At 47.1% G+C, this 18542-nt stretch overlaps 2 protein-coding genes and 1 non-coding gene across 5 annotated transcripts in view; 2 read left to right on the top strand and 1 right to left on the bottom strand.

Moving 5' to 3' along the window:
* The window catches only part of dhx29 (DEAH (Asp-Glu-Ala-His) box polypeptide 29), a 29316-nt gene extending 28723 nt beyond the window's left edge, over positions 1–593 (bottom strand). Inside the window, exons 1-2 of one of the 2 annotated variants that reach the window (XM_014138717.2) lie at positions 395–593; positions 39–234 (exon numbers count right to left, since the gene is read on the bottom strand). In XM_014138717.2, coding sequence (XP_013994192.2) covers positions 39–204 — 166 coding nt within the window. In that variant the 5' untranslated portion in view covers positions 205–234; positions 395–593. Of the gene's footprint in view, positions 1–38 lie in introns of both variants that reach the window. The other variant, XM_082960525.1, reaches the window with a different exon arrangement.
* Positions 594–605: 12 nt separating this feature from the next.
* Positions 606–18542, top strand: part of LOC106568406 (exosome RNA helicase MTR4) — a 75776-nt gene continuing 57839 nt past the window's right edge. The window contains exons 1-10 of one of the 2 annotated variants that reach the window (XM_082960526.1): positions 606–746; positions 2928–3071; positions 3342–3408; positions 3544–3606; positions 3746–3858; positions 4064–4238; positions 4472–4687; positions 5060–5158; positions 7500–7620; positions 7773–7904. In XM_082960526.1, coding sequence (XP_082816652.1) covers positions 655–746; positions 2928–3071; positions 3342–3408; positions 3544–3606; positions 3746–3858; positions 4064–4238; positions 4472–4687; positions 5060–5158; positions 7500–7620; positions 7773–7904 — 1222 coding nt within the window. In that variant the 5' untranslated portion in view covers positions 606–654. The remainder of the gene's footprint in view (positions 747–2927; positions 3072–3341; positions 3409–3543; positions 3607–3745; positions 3859–4063; positions 4239–4471; positions 4688–5059; positions 5159–7499; positions 7621–7772; positions 7905–18542) is intronic. The other variant, XM_014138719.1, reaches the window with a different exon arrangement.
* Positions 4822–4951, top strand: LOC123726271 (small nucleolar RNA SNORA35). Its single transcript, XR_006758661.1, has one exon. It is a non-coding gene; the product is annotated as a small nucleolar RNA SNORA35 (small nucleolar RNA).

The following is an 18542-nucleotide window of genomic DNA, read 5'->3' as shown; positions in this document are numbered from 1 at the left end:
GCTAGCTAACTAGACATTACTTTATATGAGTGACATACCTTTTGGCTTGTTTTCTTTCACAGCAGCTTTAGCAGGAGTTGGCTTCTGCTTTTTCCCAGTAGTAGCAGGGTCAGCCACGCCGTTTCCAGCAGCAGGAACATTGTTGCCTGCTGCTGCCGGTTGGACTGTAGGGACAGTGGCTGATTTCTTCTTCTTTCCACCCATTGAGAGACTGCGATCTGTTGCCCTACAGGTCTAATACATTTAAAAACATCAGTCAACAGCTAATTTCATATGTTTCTTAAAATATGACGGTTGTCTGGCTACTCTAAAAACAGATAGCTAGCTAGTAACGTTAGCTAGTTAGAAAACAGCTACACCTTGCAGACACCGGTGAAAAGACACAAGCACTTACAACGCAATCTGTCTGTCACGTTATAATAACACGTTATAACACCGCTGTACTAGACTAGTATATCGGCAGTATAAACGATTGACTATTCAAGAGTGGAGTCCAGCATATTTTCTATATTCATAATAATGCTGTGGCTAGTTTGCCAAATAATAAAACGCGTCTAAAATATTTTTCGCGAGTTATGAATTGGTAGTTTCCGTTTGCCGTAGCGGAAGTAATATTGTTGCATTGTGGGATTTGTGTGTTTTCATCTTGCAATCATGGCGGACGCCTTTGGAGACGATTTGTTCAGCGTGTTCGATGAAGAACAAACATCTTCAACTAAAAAGAAACCACCAATACCTGAAAAGGGGTATGTTAGTTATGGGTTTTCATTCGGTTAGAAAGTTATTTTCAATTCATAAAGTAATGACACAGACAACTATCAAATGAGAACACTCGCAAACAGCATCTAGCCTTGCTGGCTAAATAATGCTAACGACGGCTAGCTACTAACTTTGCAGCCCAATGCCTAACGTTACATTTACACTGGTTTATATTTAATCCCAGACTCTTGGGAGTGAGACTTGTGTGTTTACCAGTATGAACATTTTGCCACATTTTATTCGTTCAAATATCTAGTGTTAGTGATTTTAGCTATAGTATAGTCGGAAGGTAACTATCAAACTAGGCAGCATTCTGCCTTCTCCCTACAGTCCTCAGACATTAACTTCGTCCACGATGGCCTCGTGAACTACATTACAATCCCGACGCTGTGTTAACGTTTAGACACGTAGATACGCATCGGTTGCAATATGGCTGGTATTAAAGATGGTAGATAAATTACGTTATTTTACTCACGCCGTTGACTTTTGAAATAAATGGTCAGTTCCGGTCTGCTTAACGGGGTTGATCTCCCATGCACCAATCCGATAGCGGCTGGGTCTGGTCTGCTTAGTTAATTGGCTGTAATTTAACGGGGGGGGGGGGGGGGGGCACTTCTGTCTCTGGTATTACAGGTGTAATCCTTCCCAATATGCCATTCTGTACAGATGTTTCACTGTGTCCCTCATTCAGTTTGAAGTTTGACCCTTATCAAAGGACCACACTTTGGAAGATCAGCCAGATATTGCTGTGGAATAATAACCTGCCAAGATATGGAGCAGTAGTAAATATATATGTATATGTGGACACCCCTTCAAATGAGTGGATTTGGCCATTTCAGTCACACCCATTGCTGACAGGTGTATAAAATAGAACACACAGAGCTCAGTGACTTTCAGCGTGGCACTGTCCTAGTATGTCACATTTCTGCCCTGCTAAAGCTGCCCTTGTCAACTGTAAGTGCTGGAAACGCCTTGGAACCATTACGGCTCAGCCGCAAAGTGGTAGGCCATGCGAGCTCACAGAACGGGAGTGCTGAAGCGCGTACCAATCGTCTGGCCTCAGTTGCAACGCTCACTACCGAGTTCCAAGCTGCCTCCGGAAGCAACGTCAGCTTCATGAAATGGGTTTCCATGGCCGAGCAGCAGCACACAAGCCCTAGAGTTCCATGAACATGGTTATGCCTAACATTTTTGAAGCATTAGACCAGAACCTTGATACTGTTTGAACATTAGTCATGAAGATTAGGCTATTTTGCAATGCCAAGCGTCGGCTGGAGTGGTGTAAAGCTCGCCGCCATTGGACTCTGGAGCACTGGAAAGGCGTTGTCTAGAGTGATGAATCACGCTTCACCATCTGGCAGTTCGACGGCCGAATCTAGCTTTGGCAGATGCCAGGAGAACGCTACCTGCACCAATGCATAGTGCCAACTGTAAAGTTTGGTGGAGGAGGAATAATGGTCTGGGGATGTTTTTCATGGTTTGGGCTAGGCCCCTTAGTTCCAGTGAAGGGAAATTGTAACGCTTCAGCATACAATGACATTCTAGACAATTCTGTGCTTCCATCTTTGTGGCAACAGTTTTGGGAATGCATTTTCCTGTTTCAGCATGACAATGCCCCCATGCACAAATGAGGTCCATACAAAAATGGTTTGTCAAGATCGGTGTGAAAGAACAAGACTGGCCTGCACAGGGTCCTAACCTCAACCCATCAATCAACTTTGGGATGAATTGGAACGCTGACTGCGAGCCAGGTCTAATCGCCCAACATCAGTGACCGACCTCACTAATGCTCTTGTGGCTGAATGGAAGCAAGTCCCCGCATCAATGTTCCAACATCTAGTGAAAAGCCTTCTCAGAAGAGTGGAAGCTGTTATAGCAGCAAAAGGGGTAACAAATCCAGATTAATGCCCATGATATTGGAGTGAGATATTCGACGAGCAGGGGTCCACATACTTTTGGCCGTGTAGTGTATCTAATCAATGGAAGATGTAATTTGAAGGAATTAAAAGTTAAAGGATAGACTACAAGGACCAAGAGCCAACAGGTAGGCAGGCTGCTACTTAATATTGTGAATGGAGTTGTTATTTGTAACTGTAGGATGAGAAAGCACATGCACTGCAGCCTCTTCTATTCTAAAGTAACATTACTGATTTATTCTCACTTTTCAGGAAAGCAACCAGTAATAATGATGAACGCGGAAAGAACGAGCCCCCTGCTGCCAAGACCAAGAGGGAAGCAGACAACGACGAGACAGATGAGGTGGTGTTCGGGAAGAAGGCGAAGCTGGAGACTGTCTCTACAGAGGAGATCAAGTAAGATGTGACTTTGAACAATTCTAGATTTGCTGCCTCAAGATCAGATATAGCTACCGCTGCAGCATGGGTTTGAGTCCGGCCCACTGCAATTTCAGTGCACTCTTTCATCTCTACCGACTGCCTAGATTTGTAATTGTGTAAAGTGTTATGGTTCGCTGTTGGTGTAGACACATGGCTATATGATATGCAAATTAGAGTGACGTGTGAATTCTACTCATGGTTGGTTAACGGATTGAATGCTAATGAATATCAAATGGCCATCCCCAGTCTTGCAGACTGCATGCCCAAAGTGAAGGTGGAGCCGGTTGAGACAGTGGAAGGATGCAATCACGAGGTAAGAGCTTTCACAGGTCTTTTGAAATATTAACAAAATATATTTATTTTTTATTAATTTATGAAACCTGGGTATAGTCCAATATATCAACCGGCTTCCCCTTATTGACATTTCTGTTTTCCTTTACCTGAACAGGTAGCCCTGCCAGCCAATGAGGAGTACACACAGCTTAAGCCTCGTGTGGGGAAAGCAGCCAAGGTAGTGTAACTGTAAATCTCTGTTGCGTGGATATGGTGAAAGCACGGTCTGAAAATCAGGGCCTTAAACATTGCCTTGTCAAGTGACTCCAGTCCACCCGTTTCTGTTCCTGCTAACGTCTTACTGGTCTGTTTTGCAGGAGTACCCCTTCATTCTGGATCCCTTCCAACGTGAGGCCATTCTGTGCATAGACAACAACCAGTCAGTGCTTGTGTCTGCCCACACCTCTGCAGGAAAGACTGTCTGTGCAGAGTGAGTTTGACACACTGATTGTATGTTATTTTGTCTGTAAATTAGTTAATTGATTCATGTCACTGATTGGCTCGAGATTCCACTCACCTGATGTCCCAGGTCAAAATCAGTTAATGTACTTAGGACCTCAAGGGCCAGATTAGTGTATCTAGGCAGTCTCTTAAAAACTTTCCCAAACCCTCGTCTACCCCTCCCCCTCCTCCAGGTATGCCATAGCTCTAGCCCTGAGAGGGAAGCAGAGGGTCATCTTCACCAGCCCCATCAAGGCCCTGAGTAACCAGAAGTACAGAGAGATGTACGAAGAGTTCCAAGATGTTGGCTTGATGACCGGTGATGTCACCATCAACCCCACTGCCTCCTGCCTTGTCATGACCACTGAGGTACAACATCAGAGCTTTCCGTTATCAGTCGATTATCATCACATTATCAACTCTCCACTCTGTCTGCTCAACTTGATATTGCCCTTGGCTCCGACCCCTGCTCCGACCTCCGTCCCCTGCTCTCATCTGTCTCCTCTGCTCCATTCTGTATTTTGGAGGGATACGGATAAAATGGAAGACGCATTTCTGTTGGGCATTTGGACAATAAAGTGAACTTCTCCTTATTGTTTCAGATCCTGAGGAGCATGTTGTACCGAGGGTCAGAGGTCATGAGAGAGGTGGCCTGGGTCATCTTTGATGAGATCCATTACATGAGAGATGCAGAGCGTGGCGTGGTCTGGGAGGAGACCATCATCCTGCTTCCTGACAATGTCCACTATGTCTTCCTGTCCGCCACCATCCCCAACGCCAAGCAGTTTGCTGAGTGGATCTGCCACCTCCACAAACAGGTGGGGTTTATTTCATTAACTTGGTCACTTACTTGACTTCCTATAAGAAGCGCAGGCTGTTGACAGACGTCCCCCATCTTGTGCTTCCAGTGGTGTCCACCACATATCCTATTACTTTTAAAGACCCGTCCCCTCGGAACTGTCTAGTGACCGGTCTGCCATCCCCCTGGCTGCCCAGTCTCACTCCAGTGCCAGACTAACCTTGGTCAGCAGAAGGACTGGGCTGCAACACTGGCTGTTCCCTTTCGAAGGCTGAGCACACACTTGGAAAGAATTGACTGAATCGACTTAACTGTAAATAAAGGTTGAATAAATAGTTATTGTGATGAGATGCTAATACTTTACTGGTGACTTCTTCTTGTCCCCGTGCAGCCCTGTCACGTGGTGTATACTGACTTTCGGCCAACCCCCCTGCAGCACTACATCTTCCCAGCAGGTGGCGACGGACTTCACCTTGTGGTGGATGAGAACGTAAGGACATCCACAATACCAGAGGTTTCCTCTGTCTTGACTGTGACAACACGTTGCCTTCTGCATTTACTATACACACAGATGATGCACACCCTGTCACAGTGGAAATACACTTCATTCACTTCATTGTACAGTCATTTTATATATGTATCCATGAAGATAAAGTGGAAATGTTTAGGAGCAGCAAGGGCTCAGTTGTGAAGTGGATGGTGAAGTGGATGGTGAAGTGGATGGCCACACAAGCTCACAGAACCTTACCGCTGATGCGTGTAGGGCATACAAATCATAATTCCTCAGTTGTAACCCTCACTACTGAGTTCCAAACTGCCTCTGGAAGCAATGTTAGCACAATAACTGTTAGTTGGGAGCTTCATGAAATGGGTTTCCATGGCCATGCAGCCGCACTCAAGCCTAAGATCACCATGCGCAATGCCAAATGTTGGCTGGACTGGTGTAAAGCTCTGCGCCATTGGAATCTTGAGCAGTGGAAACGCATTCTCTGGAGTGATGAATCACGCTTCACCGTCTGGCAATCCGACAGGCTAATCTGGGTTTGGCAGATGCCAGGAGAATTATTTTATTTTTATTTAACCAGGTTGGCCAGTTAAGAACAAGTTCTCATTTACATCTGCGACCTGGTCAAGATAAAGCAAAGCAGTGCGACACAAACAACAACACAGTTACACATAAACAAACGTACAGTCAATAACACAATAGAAAAGTCTATATACAGTGTATGCGAATGTAGTAAGATTATGGAGGTAAGGCAATACATTGGACATAGTGGTGAAATAATTACAATTTAGCATTAACACTGGAGTGATAGATGTGCAGAAGATAAATGTGCAAGTAGAAATACTGGGGTGCAAAGGAGCAAAAAAATAAATAACAATATGGGGATGAGGTAGTTGGGTGGGCTATTTACAGATGGGCTGTGTACAGGTGCAGTGATTTGTAAGCTGCTCTGACAGCTGATGCTTAAAGTTAGTAAGGTAGTAATGCTACCTGCCCCAATGCATAGTGCCAACTGTAAAGGAGGAATAATGGTCTGGGGCTGTTTTTCATGGTTCGGGCTAGGTCTGTGTTAAGCATTGCTTGCATCATGCTGTTGTCGTAACAGGCCAGATGGGTTACAGTGATGAGAGCACACAAAAATCACTCCATTATTTAGGTTCGGTTTACAATGTCTGTCAGTGGGATGACTAAGCATGGTGTTAGGTACCTGGCTAAACATGCAAGTATCAGCTTAGTGTGATAGCCATTCACACCTCTGGGAACAGTAGCTTAGTGATAACTATTCACACCTCTGGGAATAGTAGCTTAGTGATAACTATTCACACCTCTGGGAATAGTAGCTTAGTGATAACTATTCACACCTCTGGGAATAGTAGCTTAGTGATAACTATTCACACCTCTGGGAATAGTAGCTTAGTGATAACTATTCACACCTCTGGGAACAGTAGCTTAGTGATAACTATTCACACCTCTGGGAACAGTAGCTTAGTGATAACTATTCACACCTCTGGGAACAGTAGCTTAGTGATAACTATTCACACCTCTGGGAACAGTAGCTTAGTGATAACTATTCACACCTCTGGGAACAGTAGCTTAGTGATAACTATTCACACCTCTGGGAACAGTAGCTTAGTGATAACTATTCACACCTCTGGGAACAGTAGCTTAGTGATAACTATTCACACCTCTGGGAACAGTAGCTTAGTGATAACTATTCACACCTCTGGGAACAGTAGCTTAGTGATAACTATTCACACCTCTGGGAACAGTAGCTTAGTGATAACTATTCACACCTCTGGGAACAGTAGCTTAGTGATAACTATTCACACCTCTGGGAACAGTAGCTTAGTGATAACTATTCACACCTCTGGGAACAGTAGCTTAGTGATAACTATTCACACCTCTGGGAACAGTAGCTTAGTGATAACTATTCACACCTCTGGGAATAGTAGCTTAGTGATAACTATTCACACCTCTGGGAACAGTAGCTTAGTGATAACTATTCACACCTCTGGGAACAGTAGCTTAGTGATAACTATTCACACCTCTGGGAACAGTAGCTTAGTGATAACTATTCACACCTCTGGGAACAGTAGCTTAGTGATACCTATTCACACCTCTGGGAACAGTAGCTTAGTGATAACTATTCACACCTCTGGGAACAGTAGCTTAGTGATAACTATTCACACCTCTGGGAATAGTAGCTTAGTGATAACTATTCACACCTCTGGGAATAGAATGTGAAATGAGCCCAGAGTGTCTGATCGTGTCTACTCTAGGGTCGGTTATTGACCCAGAGTGTCTGATCGTGTCTTGTCTCCTCCAGGGAGAGTTCAGAGAGGACAACTTCAACACGGCCATGCAGGTGCTGAGAGACACAGGGGACTCTGGGGGCAGCAGCGGAGGGGGCAAGTGGGACACCAAGGGACGCAAAGGAGGAACACGAGGTGTGTGACTAACTGCCTATACTGCTGACCACAAGTATTAATGTGAGCCAAGTTTTGTCAGATGATTCAGTGTCATCTAAATTTGGGTTTCAAAATTCCTGGAATATTACCCAAAATCCCTTGTTTTGTTCACTGTGTGTTGTCTCCTTTAGGGCCGTCCAACGTGTTCAAGATCGTGAAGATGATCATGGAGAAGAACTTCCAGCCGGTTATCATCTTCAGCTTCAGTAAGAAGGAGTGTGAGGCCTACGCCCTGCAGGTGTCCAAGCTGGACTTCAACACAGGTAGCTACTCCCTCGATGACTGTCCTAATGAGAATTCATTAGAGCACACCATAGCAATGCGCTTTGCAGAGGAAAACAGGTGATTCTTATTGGACATATTCAGGTAGTCTGCCTCCACCAGTCTGTTTTCTTCTATTTGGTGCCTGCTGAGTACAACCATGTACCTCCTCCAAGGGTGGGACGGGAATGTCAGGAATTTTGCTAACGGTGTTTTTAATAGTCGGCATCACTCAAAAGGGATTCAAACAGGGCCTAAAATTAACCTGCCAGCTGCGGGTAGATTTCACCAGCCACGTTGGCGTGTGGTCAGGGCTCCACAGTGCTAGCATTTCATTAGTAAATAAAAAGTGTATGGTATCTGTATAGTGTGGCGTCTCTGTGGGGGGATGTCTGTATGGTGTGTGGCTCCACAGTGCTAGCATTTCACTCGCATTTGTAAATAAAAATTGTGGTGTCTGTCTGTATGGTGTGTGGTGTCTGTGTGTGTGGTATCTCTGTGTGTGTGTGTGTGGTGTCTGTATGGTGTGTGTGTTAGAGGTCGACCGATTATGATTTTTCAACGCCAATACCGATTATTGGAGGACCAAAAAAGCCAATACCGATTAGTCGGCCGATTTTTCCTTTTTAAATGTATTTATTTGTAATAATGACAATTACAACAATACTGAATGAACACTTATTTTAACTTAATATAGTACATCAATAAAATCAATTTAGTCTCATAATAAATAATGAAACATGTTCAATTTGGTTTAAATAATGCAAAAACAAAGTGTTGGAGAAGAATGTAAAAGTGCAATATGTGCCATGTAAGAAAGCTAACGTTTAAGTTCCTTGCTCAGAACATGAGAACATATGAAAGCTGGTGGTTCCTTTTAACATGAGTCTTCAATATTCCCAGGTAAGAAGTTGTAGGTTGTATATATTATAGGAATTATGGGACCAATTCTCTCTTCGATTTGTATTTCATATACCTTTGACTATTGGATGTTTTTATAGGCACTTTAGTATTGCCAGTGTAACAGTATAGCTTCCGTCCCTCTCTTCGCTCCTACCTGGGCTCGAACCAGGAACACATCGACAACAGCCACCCTCGAAGCAGTGTTACTCATGCAGAGCAAGGGGGAAAAACTACTCCAAGTCTCAGAGCGAGTGACGTTTGAAACACTATTAGCGCGCACCCGGCTGACTAGCTAGCCATTTCACATCGGTTACACCAGCCTAATCTTGGGAGTTGACAGGCTTGAAGTCATAAACAGTGCAATGCATTGCGAAGGGCTGCTGGTAAACGCAGGAAAGTGCTGTATGAATGAATGCTTACGAGCCTGCTGCTGCCTACCATCGCTCAGTCAGACTGCTCTATCAAATCATAGACTTAATTATAATATAATAAACACACAGAAATGGGAGCATTCGGTCATTAATATGGTCGAATCCGCAAACTATCATCTCGAAAACAAAACATTTTTCCTGTCAGTGAAATACGGAACCGTTCCGTATTTTATCTAGCGGGTGGCATCCCTAAGTCTAAATATTCCTGTTACATTGCACAACCTTCAATGTTATGTCATAATTACGTAAAATTCTGGCAAATTAGTTCGCAACGAGCCAGGCGGCCCAAACTGCTGCATATACGCTTACTGTTTGCAAGAGAAGTGACACATTTTCCCAATTTAAAAGAAATTCATGTTAGCAGGCAATATTAACTAAATATGCAGGTGTAAAAATATATACTTGTGTATTGATTTTAAGAAATGCATTGATGTTTATGGTTGAAGCAACGTGTACCTAAGCGATTACATGCAACGCAGGACAGGCTAGATAAACTAGTAATATCATCAACCATCAACTAGTGATTATGATTGATTGATTGTTTTTTATAAGATAAGTTTATTGCTTGCTAGCAACTTACCTTGGCTTCTTACTGCATTCGCGTAACAGGCAGGCTCCTCGTGGAGTGCAATGTAAAGCAGGTGGTTAGAGCGTTGGACTAGTTTAACCGTAAGGTTGCAAGATTAAATCCCCAAGCTGACAAGGTAAAAATCTGTCGTTCTGCCCCTGAACAAGGCAGTTCTTAGGCCGTCATTAAAAATAAGAATCTGTTCTTAACTGACTTGCCTAGTTAAAAAATATTTATAAAACAAAATACAAATCGGCAAATCGGCAGCCCAAAATACCGATTGTTATGAAAACTTGAAATCGGCCCTAATTAATTGGCCATTCTGATTTAATCGGTCGACCTCTAGTGTCTGTGTCTGTCTGTCTGTCTGTGTGGTGTCTGTCTGTGTGGTGTCTGTCTGGTGTGTGGTTGTGTGGTGTCTGTCTGGTGTGTGGGTGTGTGGTGTCTGTGTGTGTGGTGTCTGTGTGTGTGGTGTCTGTGTGTGTGTATGGTGTGTGGGTGTGTATGGTGTGTGTGGGGTCTGTCTGGTGTGTGGGGGTGTGTGGGGTCTGTCTGGTGTGTGGGTGTGTGTGGTGTCTGTCTGGTGTGTGGGTGTGTGTGGTGTCTGTCTGGGGGGTGGGTGTGTGTGGTGTCTGTCTGGGGGGTGGGTGTGTGTGGTGTCTGTCTGGGGGGTGGGTGTGTGTGGTGTCTGTCTGGGGGGTGGGTGTGTGTGGTGTCTGTATGGGGGGTGGGTGTGTGTGGTGTCTGTATGGGGGGTGGGTGTGTGTGGTGTCTGTATGGGGGGTGGGTGTGTGTGGTGTCTGTATGGGGGGTGGGTGTGTGTGGTGTCTGTATGGGGGGTGGGTGTGTGTGGTGTCTGTATGGGGGGTGGGTGTGTGTGGTGTCTGTATGGGGGGTGGGTGTGTGTGGTGTCTGTATGGGGGGTGGGTGTGTGTGGTGTCTGTATGGGGGGTGGGTGTGTGTGGTGTCTGTATGGGGGGTGGGTGTGTGTGGTGTCTGTATGGGGGGTGGGTGTGTGTGGTGTCTGTATGGGGGGTGGGTGTGTGTGGTGTCTGTATGGGGGGTGGGTGTGTGTGGTGTCTGTATGGGGGGTGGGTGTGTGTGGTGTCTGTATGGGGGGTGGGTGTGTGTGGTGTCTGTATGGGGGGTGGGTGTGTGTGGTGTCTGTATGGGGGGTGGGTGTGTGTGGTGTCTGTATGGGGGGTGGGTGTGTGTGGTGTCTGTATGGGGGGTGGGTGTGTGTGGTGTCTGTATGGGGGGTGGGTGTGTGTGGTGTCTGTATGGGGGGTGGGTGTGTGTGGTGTCTGTATGGGGGGTGGGTGTGTGTGGTGTCTGTATGGGGGGTGGGTGTGTGTGGTGTCTGTATGGGGGGTGGGTGTGTGTGGTGTCTGTATGGGGGGTGGGTGTGTGTGGTGTCTGTATGGGGGGTGGGTGTGTGTGGTGTCTGTATGGGGGGTGGGTGTGTGTGGTGTCTGTATGGGGGGTGGGTGTGTGTGGTGTCTGTATGGGGGGTGGGTGTGTGGTGTCTGTATGGGGGGTGGGTGTGTGGTGTCTGTATGGGGGGTGGGTGTGTGGTGTCTGTATGGGGGGTGGGTGTGTGGTGTCTGTATGGGGGGTGGGTGTGTGGTGTCTGTGTGTGGCGTGTCTGTGTGTGGCGTGTGTATGTGGGGCGTGTGTGTGTGGCGTGTGTATGTGGGGCGTGTGTGTGTGGCGTCTGTGTATGGGGCGTGTGTGTGTGGCGTGTGTGTATGGGGCGTGTGTGTATGGGGCGTGTGTGGGGCGTGTGTGTGTGGTGTCTGTGTGTGGGGCGTGTGTGGGGTGTCTGTATGTGGGGCGTGTGTGGGGTGTCTGTATATGGGGCGTGTGTGGGGTGTCTGTATATGGGGCGTGTGTGGGGTGTCTGTATATGGGGCGTGTGTGGGGTGTCTGTATATGGGGCGTGTGTGTGGGGTCTGTATATGGGGCGTGCGTGTCTGTATGGTGTGTGGGGGCGTGCGTGTCTGTATGGTGTGTGGGGGCGTGCGTGTCTGTATGGTGTGTGGGTGCGTGCGTGTCTGTATGGTGTGTGGGTGCGTGCGTGTCTGTATGGTGGGTGCGTGCGTGTCTGTATGGTGGGTGTGTGGTGTCTCTATGGGGTGTGTGTGGTGTCTGTATGGGGTGTGTGTGGTGTCTGTATGGGGTGTGTGTGGTGTCTGTATGGGGTGTGTGGGGTGTCTGTATGGGGTGTGTGTGGGGTGTCTGTATGGGGTGTGTGTGGGGTGTCTGTATGGGGTCTGTATATGGGGTGTGTGTGTGGGGTCTGTATATGGGGTGTGTGTGTGGGGTCTGTATATGGGGTGTGTGTGTGGGGTCTGTATATGGGGTGTGTGTGTGGGGTCTGTATGGGGGGGTGTCTGTATGGTGTGTCTGTGTGTGTGTGTGTGTGTGGTGTGTGTGTCTGTGTCTGTGTCTGTGTGGTGTGTGTGTGTGTCTGTGTGGTGTGTGTGTGTGTCTGTGTGGTGTGTGTGTGTGTCTGTGTGGTGTCTGTGTGGTGTGTGTGTCTGTGTGGTGTCTGTGTATGGTGTGTGTGTGTGTCTGTGTATGGTGTGTGTGTGTGTCTGTGTGTCTGTGTGGTGTCTGTGTATGGTGTGTGGTGTGTCTGTATGGTGTGTGTGGGGTCTGTATATGGGGTGTGTGTGTGGGGTGTGTATGGGGGGGTGTGGTGTCTGTATGGGGGGGTGTCTGTATGGTGCGTGTGGTGTGTGTGTGTCTGTGTGTATGGTGTGTGTGGTGTCTGTGTATGGTGTGTGTCTGTGTGGTGTGTCTGTATGGTGTCTGTGGTGTGTGTGTGTCTGTGGTGTCTGTATGGTGTGTGTGTGTGGTGTGTCTGTATGGTGGGTGTGTGTGTGGTGTGTGTGTGTGTGTGGTGTGTCTGTATGGTGTGTGTGTGTGGTGTGTCTGTATGGTGTGTGTGTGTGGTGTCTGTATGGTGTGTGGTGTCTGTATGGTGTGGGTGTATGTGGTGTCTGTATTGTGGGTGTATGTATGGTTTGTTTGTGTGGTGTCTGTGTGTTTGTGTGTAGGGGGTGTGGTGTCGTCTGTGGTGTGTGTGTGTGTGTGTATGGTGTGTGGTGTGTGGTGTCGGTGTATGGTGTGTGGTGTGTCTGTATGGTGTGTGTGTGTGTGTGTGTGGTGTCTGTATGGTGTCTGTGTGGGTGTGTGTGGTGTCTGTATGGTGTGGGTGTATGTGGTGTCTGTATTGTGTATGGTTTGTGTGTGTTTGTGTGGTGTCTGTTTGTGTGTGGTGTGTTTGTGTGTGGTGTCTGTATGGTCTGTGTTTGTGTGTGGTGTCTGTATGGTCTGTGTGTGTGTGTGGTGTCTGTGTGTGTTTGTGTGTGGGGGGTGTGGTGTCGTCTGTGTGGTGTCTTCTGTGTGGGGGGTGTGGTGTGTGTGTGGTGTGTGTTTGTGTGTGGTGTGTGTTTGTGTGTGGTGTCTGTGGTTTGTGTGTGGTGTCTGTGTGGTGTGTGTTTGTGTGTGGTGTCTGTGGTTTGTGTGTGGTGTCTGTGGTTTGTGTGTGGTGTGTGTTTGTGTGTGGTGTCTGTGTGGTGTGTGTTTGTGTGTGGTGTCTGTATGGTCTGTGTGTGTTTGTGGTGTCTGTGTGTTTGTGTGTGGGGGGTGTGGTGTCGTCTGTGTGGTGTCTTCTGTGTGGGGGGTGTGGTGTGTGTGTGGTGTGTGTTTGTGTGTGGTGTCTGTGTGGTGTGTGTTTGTGTGTGGTGTCTGTGGTTTGTGTGTGGTGTCTGGTTTGTGTGTGGTGTCTGTGGTTTGTGTGTGGTGTGTGTTTGTGTGTGGTGTCTGTGTGGTGTGTGTTTGTGTGTGGTGTCTGTGTGGTGTGTGTTTGTGTGTGGTGTCTGTATGGTCTGTTTGTGTGTGGTGTCTGTATGGTGTGTTTGTGTGTGGGGTCTGTATGGTGTGTTTGTGTGTGGGGTCTGTGTGGTGTCTGTATGTGTGTCTATGGTGTGTGTGTGTGGTGTCTGTATATGTGGTGTGTGTGTGGTGTCTGTATATGGGGTGTGTGTGTGGTGTCTGTATATGGGGCGTGTGTGTGGTGTCTATATGGGGTGTGTGTGTGGGGGGGTGTGGTGTCTGTATATGGGGGGGGGTGTCTGGTGTGGGTGGTGTCTGTATGGTGCGTGTGTGTATGGTGTGTGGTGTGTGTCTGTGTGGTGTGTGTCTGTATGGTCTGTGTGGTGTGTGTCTGTATGGTCTGTGTGGTGTGTGTTTGTGTGTGGTGTCTGTATGGTCTGTTTGTGTGTGGTGTCTGTATGGTGTGTTTGTGTGTGGGGTCTGTATGGTGTGTTTGTGTGTGGGGTCTGTGTGGTGTCTGTATGTGTGTCTATGGTGTGTGTGTGTGGTGTCTGTATATGTGGTGTGTGTGTGGTGTCTGTATATGGGGTGTGTGTGTGGTGTCTGTATATGGGGCGTGTGTGTGGTGTCTATATGGGGTGTGTGTGTGGGGGGGTGTGGTGTCTGTATATGGGGGGGGGTGTCTGGTGTGGGTGGTGTCTGTATGGTGCGTGTGTGTATGGTGTGTGGTGTGTGTCTGTATGGTGTGTGGTGTGTGTCTGTATGGTCTGTGTGGTGTGTGTCTGTATGGTCTGTGTGGTGTCTGTATGTGTGTCTGTGGTGTGTGTGTGTCTGTGGTGTGTGTGTGTCTGTGGTGTGTGTGTGTCTGTGGTGTGTGTGTGTCTGTGGTGTGTGTGTGTCTGTGGTGTGTGTGTCTGTGGTGTGTGTGTTTGTGTGTGGTGTGTGTGTCTGTGGTGTGTGTGTTTGTGTGTGGTGTGTGTGTTTGTGTGTGGTGTGTGTATGGTGTGTTTGTGTGTGGTGTGTGTATGGTGTGTTTGTGTGTGGTGTCTGTATGGTGTGTTTGTGTGTGGTGTCTGTATGGTGTGTTTGTGTGTGGTGTCTGTATGGTGTGTTTGTGTGTGGTGTCTGTATGGTGTGTTTGTGTGTGGTGTCTGTGTGGTGTCTGTATATGGTGTGTCTGTGTGGGGGGTGTCGTGTCTGTCTTTGTGGTGTCGTTACTTTGTGGTGTGTGTCGTGTCTGTATGGTGTATGGTGTGTCTGGTGTCTGTCTGTGTGGTGTCATGTCTGTGTGGTGTGTGTTGTCTGTATGGTGTGTCTGGTGTCGTGTCTGTGTGGTGTCGTGTCTGTGGTGTGGTGGCTGTGTGGTGGCTGTGGTGTCTGTAGGGTGTCTTTGTCGTGTCTTTGTGGTATGCGTGTGGTGTCTGTGTGTGTGTGTGTGTGCTGTCTGTATGGTGTGTGTGTGTGGTGTCTGTATGGTGTGTGTGGTGTCTGTATAGTGTGTGTGTGGTGTCATTTTTTTTTGTAAAAAGGTATTTTGAAATCTACCAGCCACAATGTTCATTTTAACTGTACATGTAGCTCTCTCTCCTTTGCTGTCTTTGTGGTGTGACTAACAATACAAACTAAATCCACTGATTTGAAGGCAGAGCATGTCAGCCATGGGCTACATAAAAGCATGCCACTCAATACTGGACTACGCAACCTTTCTGTGTGCAGATCTGTCCCAAATGGAACCCACGAGTCAGAGTACGTTCTGCATAGCTGGTCGAAAGTTCACGCTTTCGTGTGTGATTTGATTAAGTCAGTTAAGTGCAAGAGCACCAAATGTTCTCTGTTCAGTGGCCAGACTAGGATGGCTGCGTATCCAGCGAGCCGACTCCTCCAGCAGACATCAATATACCCCATTGTGCTTTCTTGGCTGCTTTTAGATCTCTGCTCCACTTACAGTGAAGAAATGCATTATGGGGTACTGCCCAGTCAGTCTCTGAGGGGGGAGAGACAACACAGTGTAATGATAAAGATGATGGAGTAGATAAATCTTGGCTTGACCCGACAGAGGTTTCTATCCCTCCATCCTGACCAGAGGTTGTTTGTACTAAAATAACAAATATTTTGACATTCTTCCTCCCTTTGTTGTTGCGTTGCAACACACTGACGCTCATACATCTTGTGAAAGATTTTGTTTACACAACCAATTTGGTAAGCCGTGTGTGATGTGTGGTTTACGCAGAAGGTTTTGCAATTCCTCTCTCTCTCTCTTACTCTCTCACACTCAACCTGTTTATCATCGTAGCAGTTCTTTAATAGCGCCGTAGCAGTTCTTTAATAGCGCCGTAGCAGTTCTTTAATAGCGCCGTAGCAGTTCTTTAATAGCGCCGTAGCAGTTCTTTAATAGCGCCGTAGCAGTTCTTTAATAGCGCCGTAGCAGTTCTTTAATAGCGCCGTAGCAGTTCTTTAATAGCGCCGTAGCAGTTCTTTAATAGCGCCGTAGCAGTTCTTTAATAGCGCCGTAGCAGTTCTTTAATAGCGCCGTAGCAGTTCTTTAATAGCGCCGTAGCAGTTCTTTAATAGCGCCGTAGCAGTTCTTTAATAGCGCCGTAGCAGTTCTTTAATAGCGCCGTAGCAGTTCTTTAATAGCGCCGTAGCAGTTCTTTAATAGCGCCGTAGCCGTTCTTTAATAGCGCCGTAGCAGTTCTTTAATAGCGCCGTAGCCGTTCTTTAATAGCGCCGTAGCAGTTCTTTAATAGCGCCGTAGCAGTTCTTTAATAGCGCCGTAGCAGTTCTTTAATAGCGCCGTAGCAGTTCTTTAATAGCGCCGTAGCAGTTCTTTAATAGCGCCGTAGCCGTTCTTTAATAGCGCCGTAGCCGTTCTTTAATAGCGCCGTAGCCGTTCTTTAATAGCGCCGTAGCAGTTCTTTAATAGCGCCGTAGCAGTTCTTTAATAGCGCCGTAGCCGTTCTTTAATAGCGCCGTAGCCGTTCTTTAATAGCGCCGTAGCCGTTCTTTAATAGCGCCGTAGCCGTTCTTTAATAGCGCCGTAGCCGTTCTTTAATAGCGCCGTAGCAGTTCTTTAATAGCGCCGTAGCCGTTCTTTAATAGCGCCGTAGCAGTTCTTTAATAGCGCCGTAGCAGTTCTTTAATAGCGCCGTAGCAGTTCTTTAATAGCGCCGTAGCCGTTCTTTAATAGCGCCGTAGCCGTTCTTTAATAGCGCCGTAGCCGTTCTTTAATAGCGCCGTAGCCGTTCTTTAATAGCGCCGTAGCAGTTCTTTAATAGCGCCGTAGCCGTTCTTTAATAGCGCCGTAGCAGTTCTTTAATAGCGCCGTAGCAGTTCTTTAATAGCGCCGTAGCAGTTCTTTAATAGCGCCGTAGCCGTTCTTTAATAGCGCCGTAGCAGTTCTTTAATAGCGCCGTAGCCGTTCTTTAATAGCGCCGTAGCAGTTCTTTAATAGCGCCGTAGCAGTTCTTTAATAGCGCCGTAGCCGTTCTTTAATAGCGCCGTAGCAGTTCTTTAATAGCGCCGTAGCCGTTCTTTAATAGCGCCGTAGCAGTTCTTTAATAGCGCCGTAGCCGTTCTTTAATAGCGCCGTAGCAGTTCTTTAATAGCGCCGTAGCAGTTCTTTAATAGCGCCGTAGCCGTTCTTTAATAGCGCCGTAGCAGTTCTTTAATAGCGCCGTAGCAGTTCTTTAATAGCGTCGTGATAAGGAGCAGCACTGTTGTAGTTTCGTCTAAGTTGTAATTATAGAAACAGAGCTGCTGGTCTGTTTTCAGGTTTAGGCAAATCCAGTGTTTCTTTAACCCTGTCCTCAGGACTCCAAGGGCTGCACATTTCGTTTTTTTGCCCTAGTACTACACAGCTGATTCAACTAATCATCCAGCTTTGATTATTTAACTCAGCTGTGTAGTACCAGGGCAAAAAAACAAAATGTGCAGCCCTTCGTGTCCCCAGGACGGCAAGGATTGTAGTAATGCTACTGAGGATCATAGAGAGAAGGGAGCCACGTGAGTCAGTCTTTCTCTTCTCTCTCCCTCCTGACCCCTGGCCATCTTTTTCTCTTTCCCCTCCCCGTCTAATGAACTTCTCTGGCTGGGGTTTAATCCTTTATGACACATTGTTTCTGGGCTGTGTTTCTGGAACTGTCAGACATGGCTTTTCCTCTGTGACACTGGCCCTGGAATCAACCAACCAACAGCATCACAGACTGACTGGATCTATGATGCGTAGTCACATGTTGAAGTGTCTGCTGCTGTCTAATTGACTGATAAAGTGTCCCGTTGTTAAATAAGTAGTCTGTCACTTCACTAGGCTACCAAGAGAATCAGACTATGATAAATGATCATATGTTTCAGTTTCTCAGGCTGACCTGGATGTCATCTGTTAAACTGTGTGGTGTGGTGCCTGTATGATGTCTGTGTATGGTGTGGTGCCTGTATGGTGTGGCGCCGTTATTGTGTCTGTATGGTGTGGTGCCTGTATGGTGTCTGTGTATGGTGTGGCATCTGTATAGTGTCTGTGTATGGTGTGGTGCCTGTATGGTGTGGTGCCTGTATGGTGTCTGTGTGGTGCCTGTATGGTGTGGCATCTGTATAGTGTCTGTGTATGGTGTGGTGCCTGTATGGTGTGGCACCGTTATTGTGTCTGTATGGTGTGGTGCCTGTATGGTGTCTGTGTGTGGTGTGGCGCCTGTATAGTGTCTGTGTGTGGTGTGGCGCCTGTATTGTGTCTGTGTGGTGTGGCGCCTGTATAGTGTCTGTGTGTGGTGTGGCGCCTGTATAGTGTCTGTGTGTGGTGTGGCGCCTGTATTGTGTCTGTGTGGTGTGGCGCCTGTATAGTGTCTGTGTGTGGTGTGGCGCCTGTATTGTGTGTGGTGTGGCGCCTGTATAGTGTCTGTGTG

Source organism: Salmo salar, chromosome 13 (assembly GCF_965601325.2).
Source record: "Salmo salar chromosome 13, fSalSal1, whole genome shotgun sequence".
Lineage (NCBI taxonomy): Eukaryota > Metazoa > Chordata > Actinopteri > Salmoniformes > Salmonidae > Salmo > Salmo salar.
This window is presented reverse-complemented; position numbering and strand designations above follow the sequence as displayed.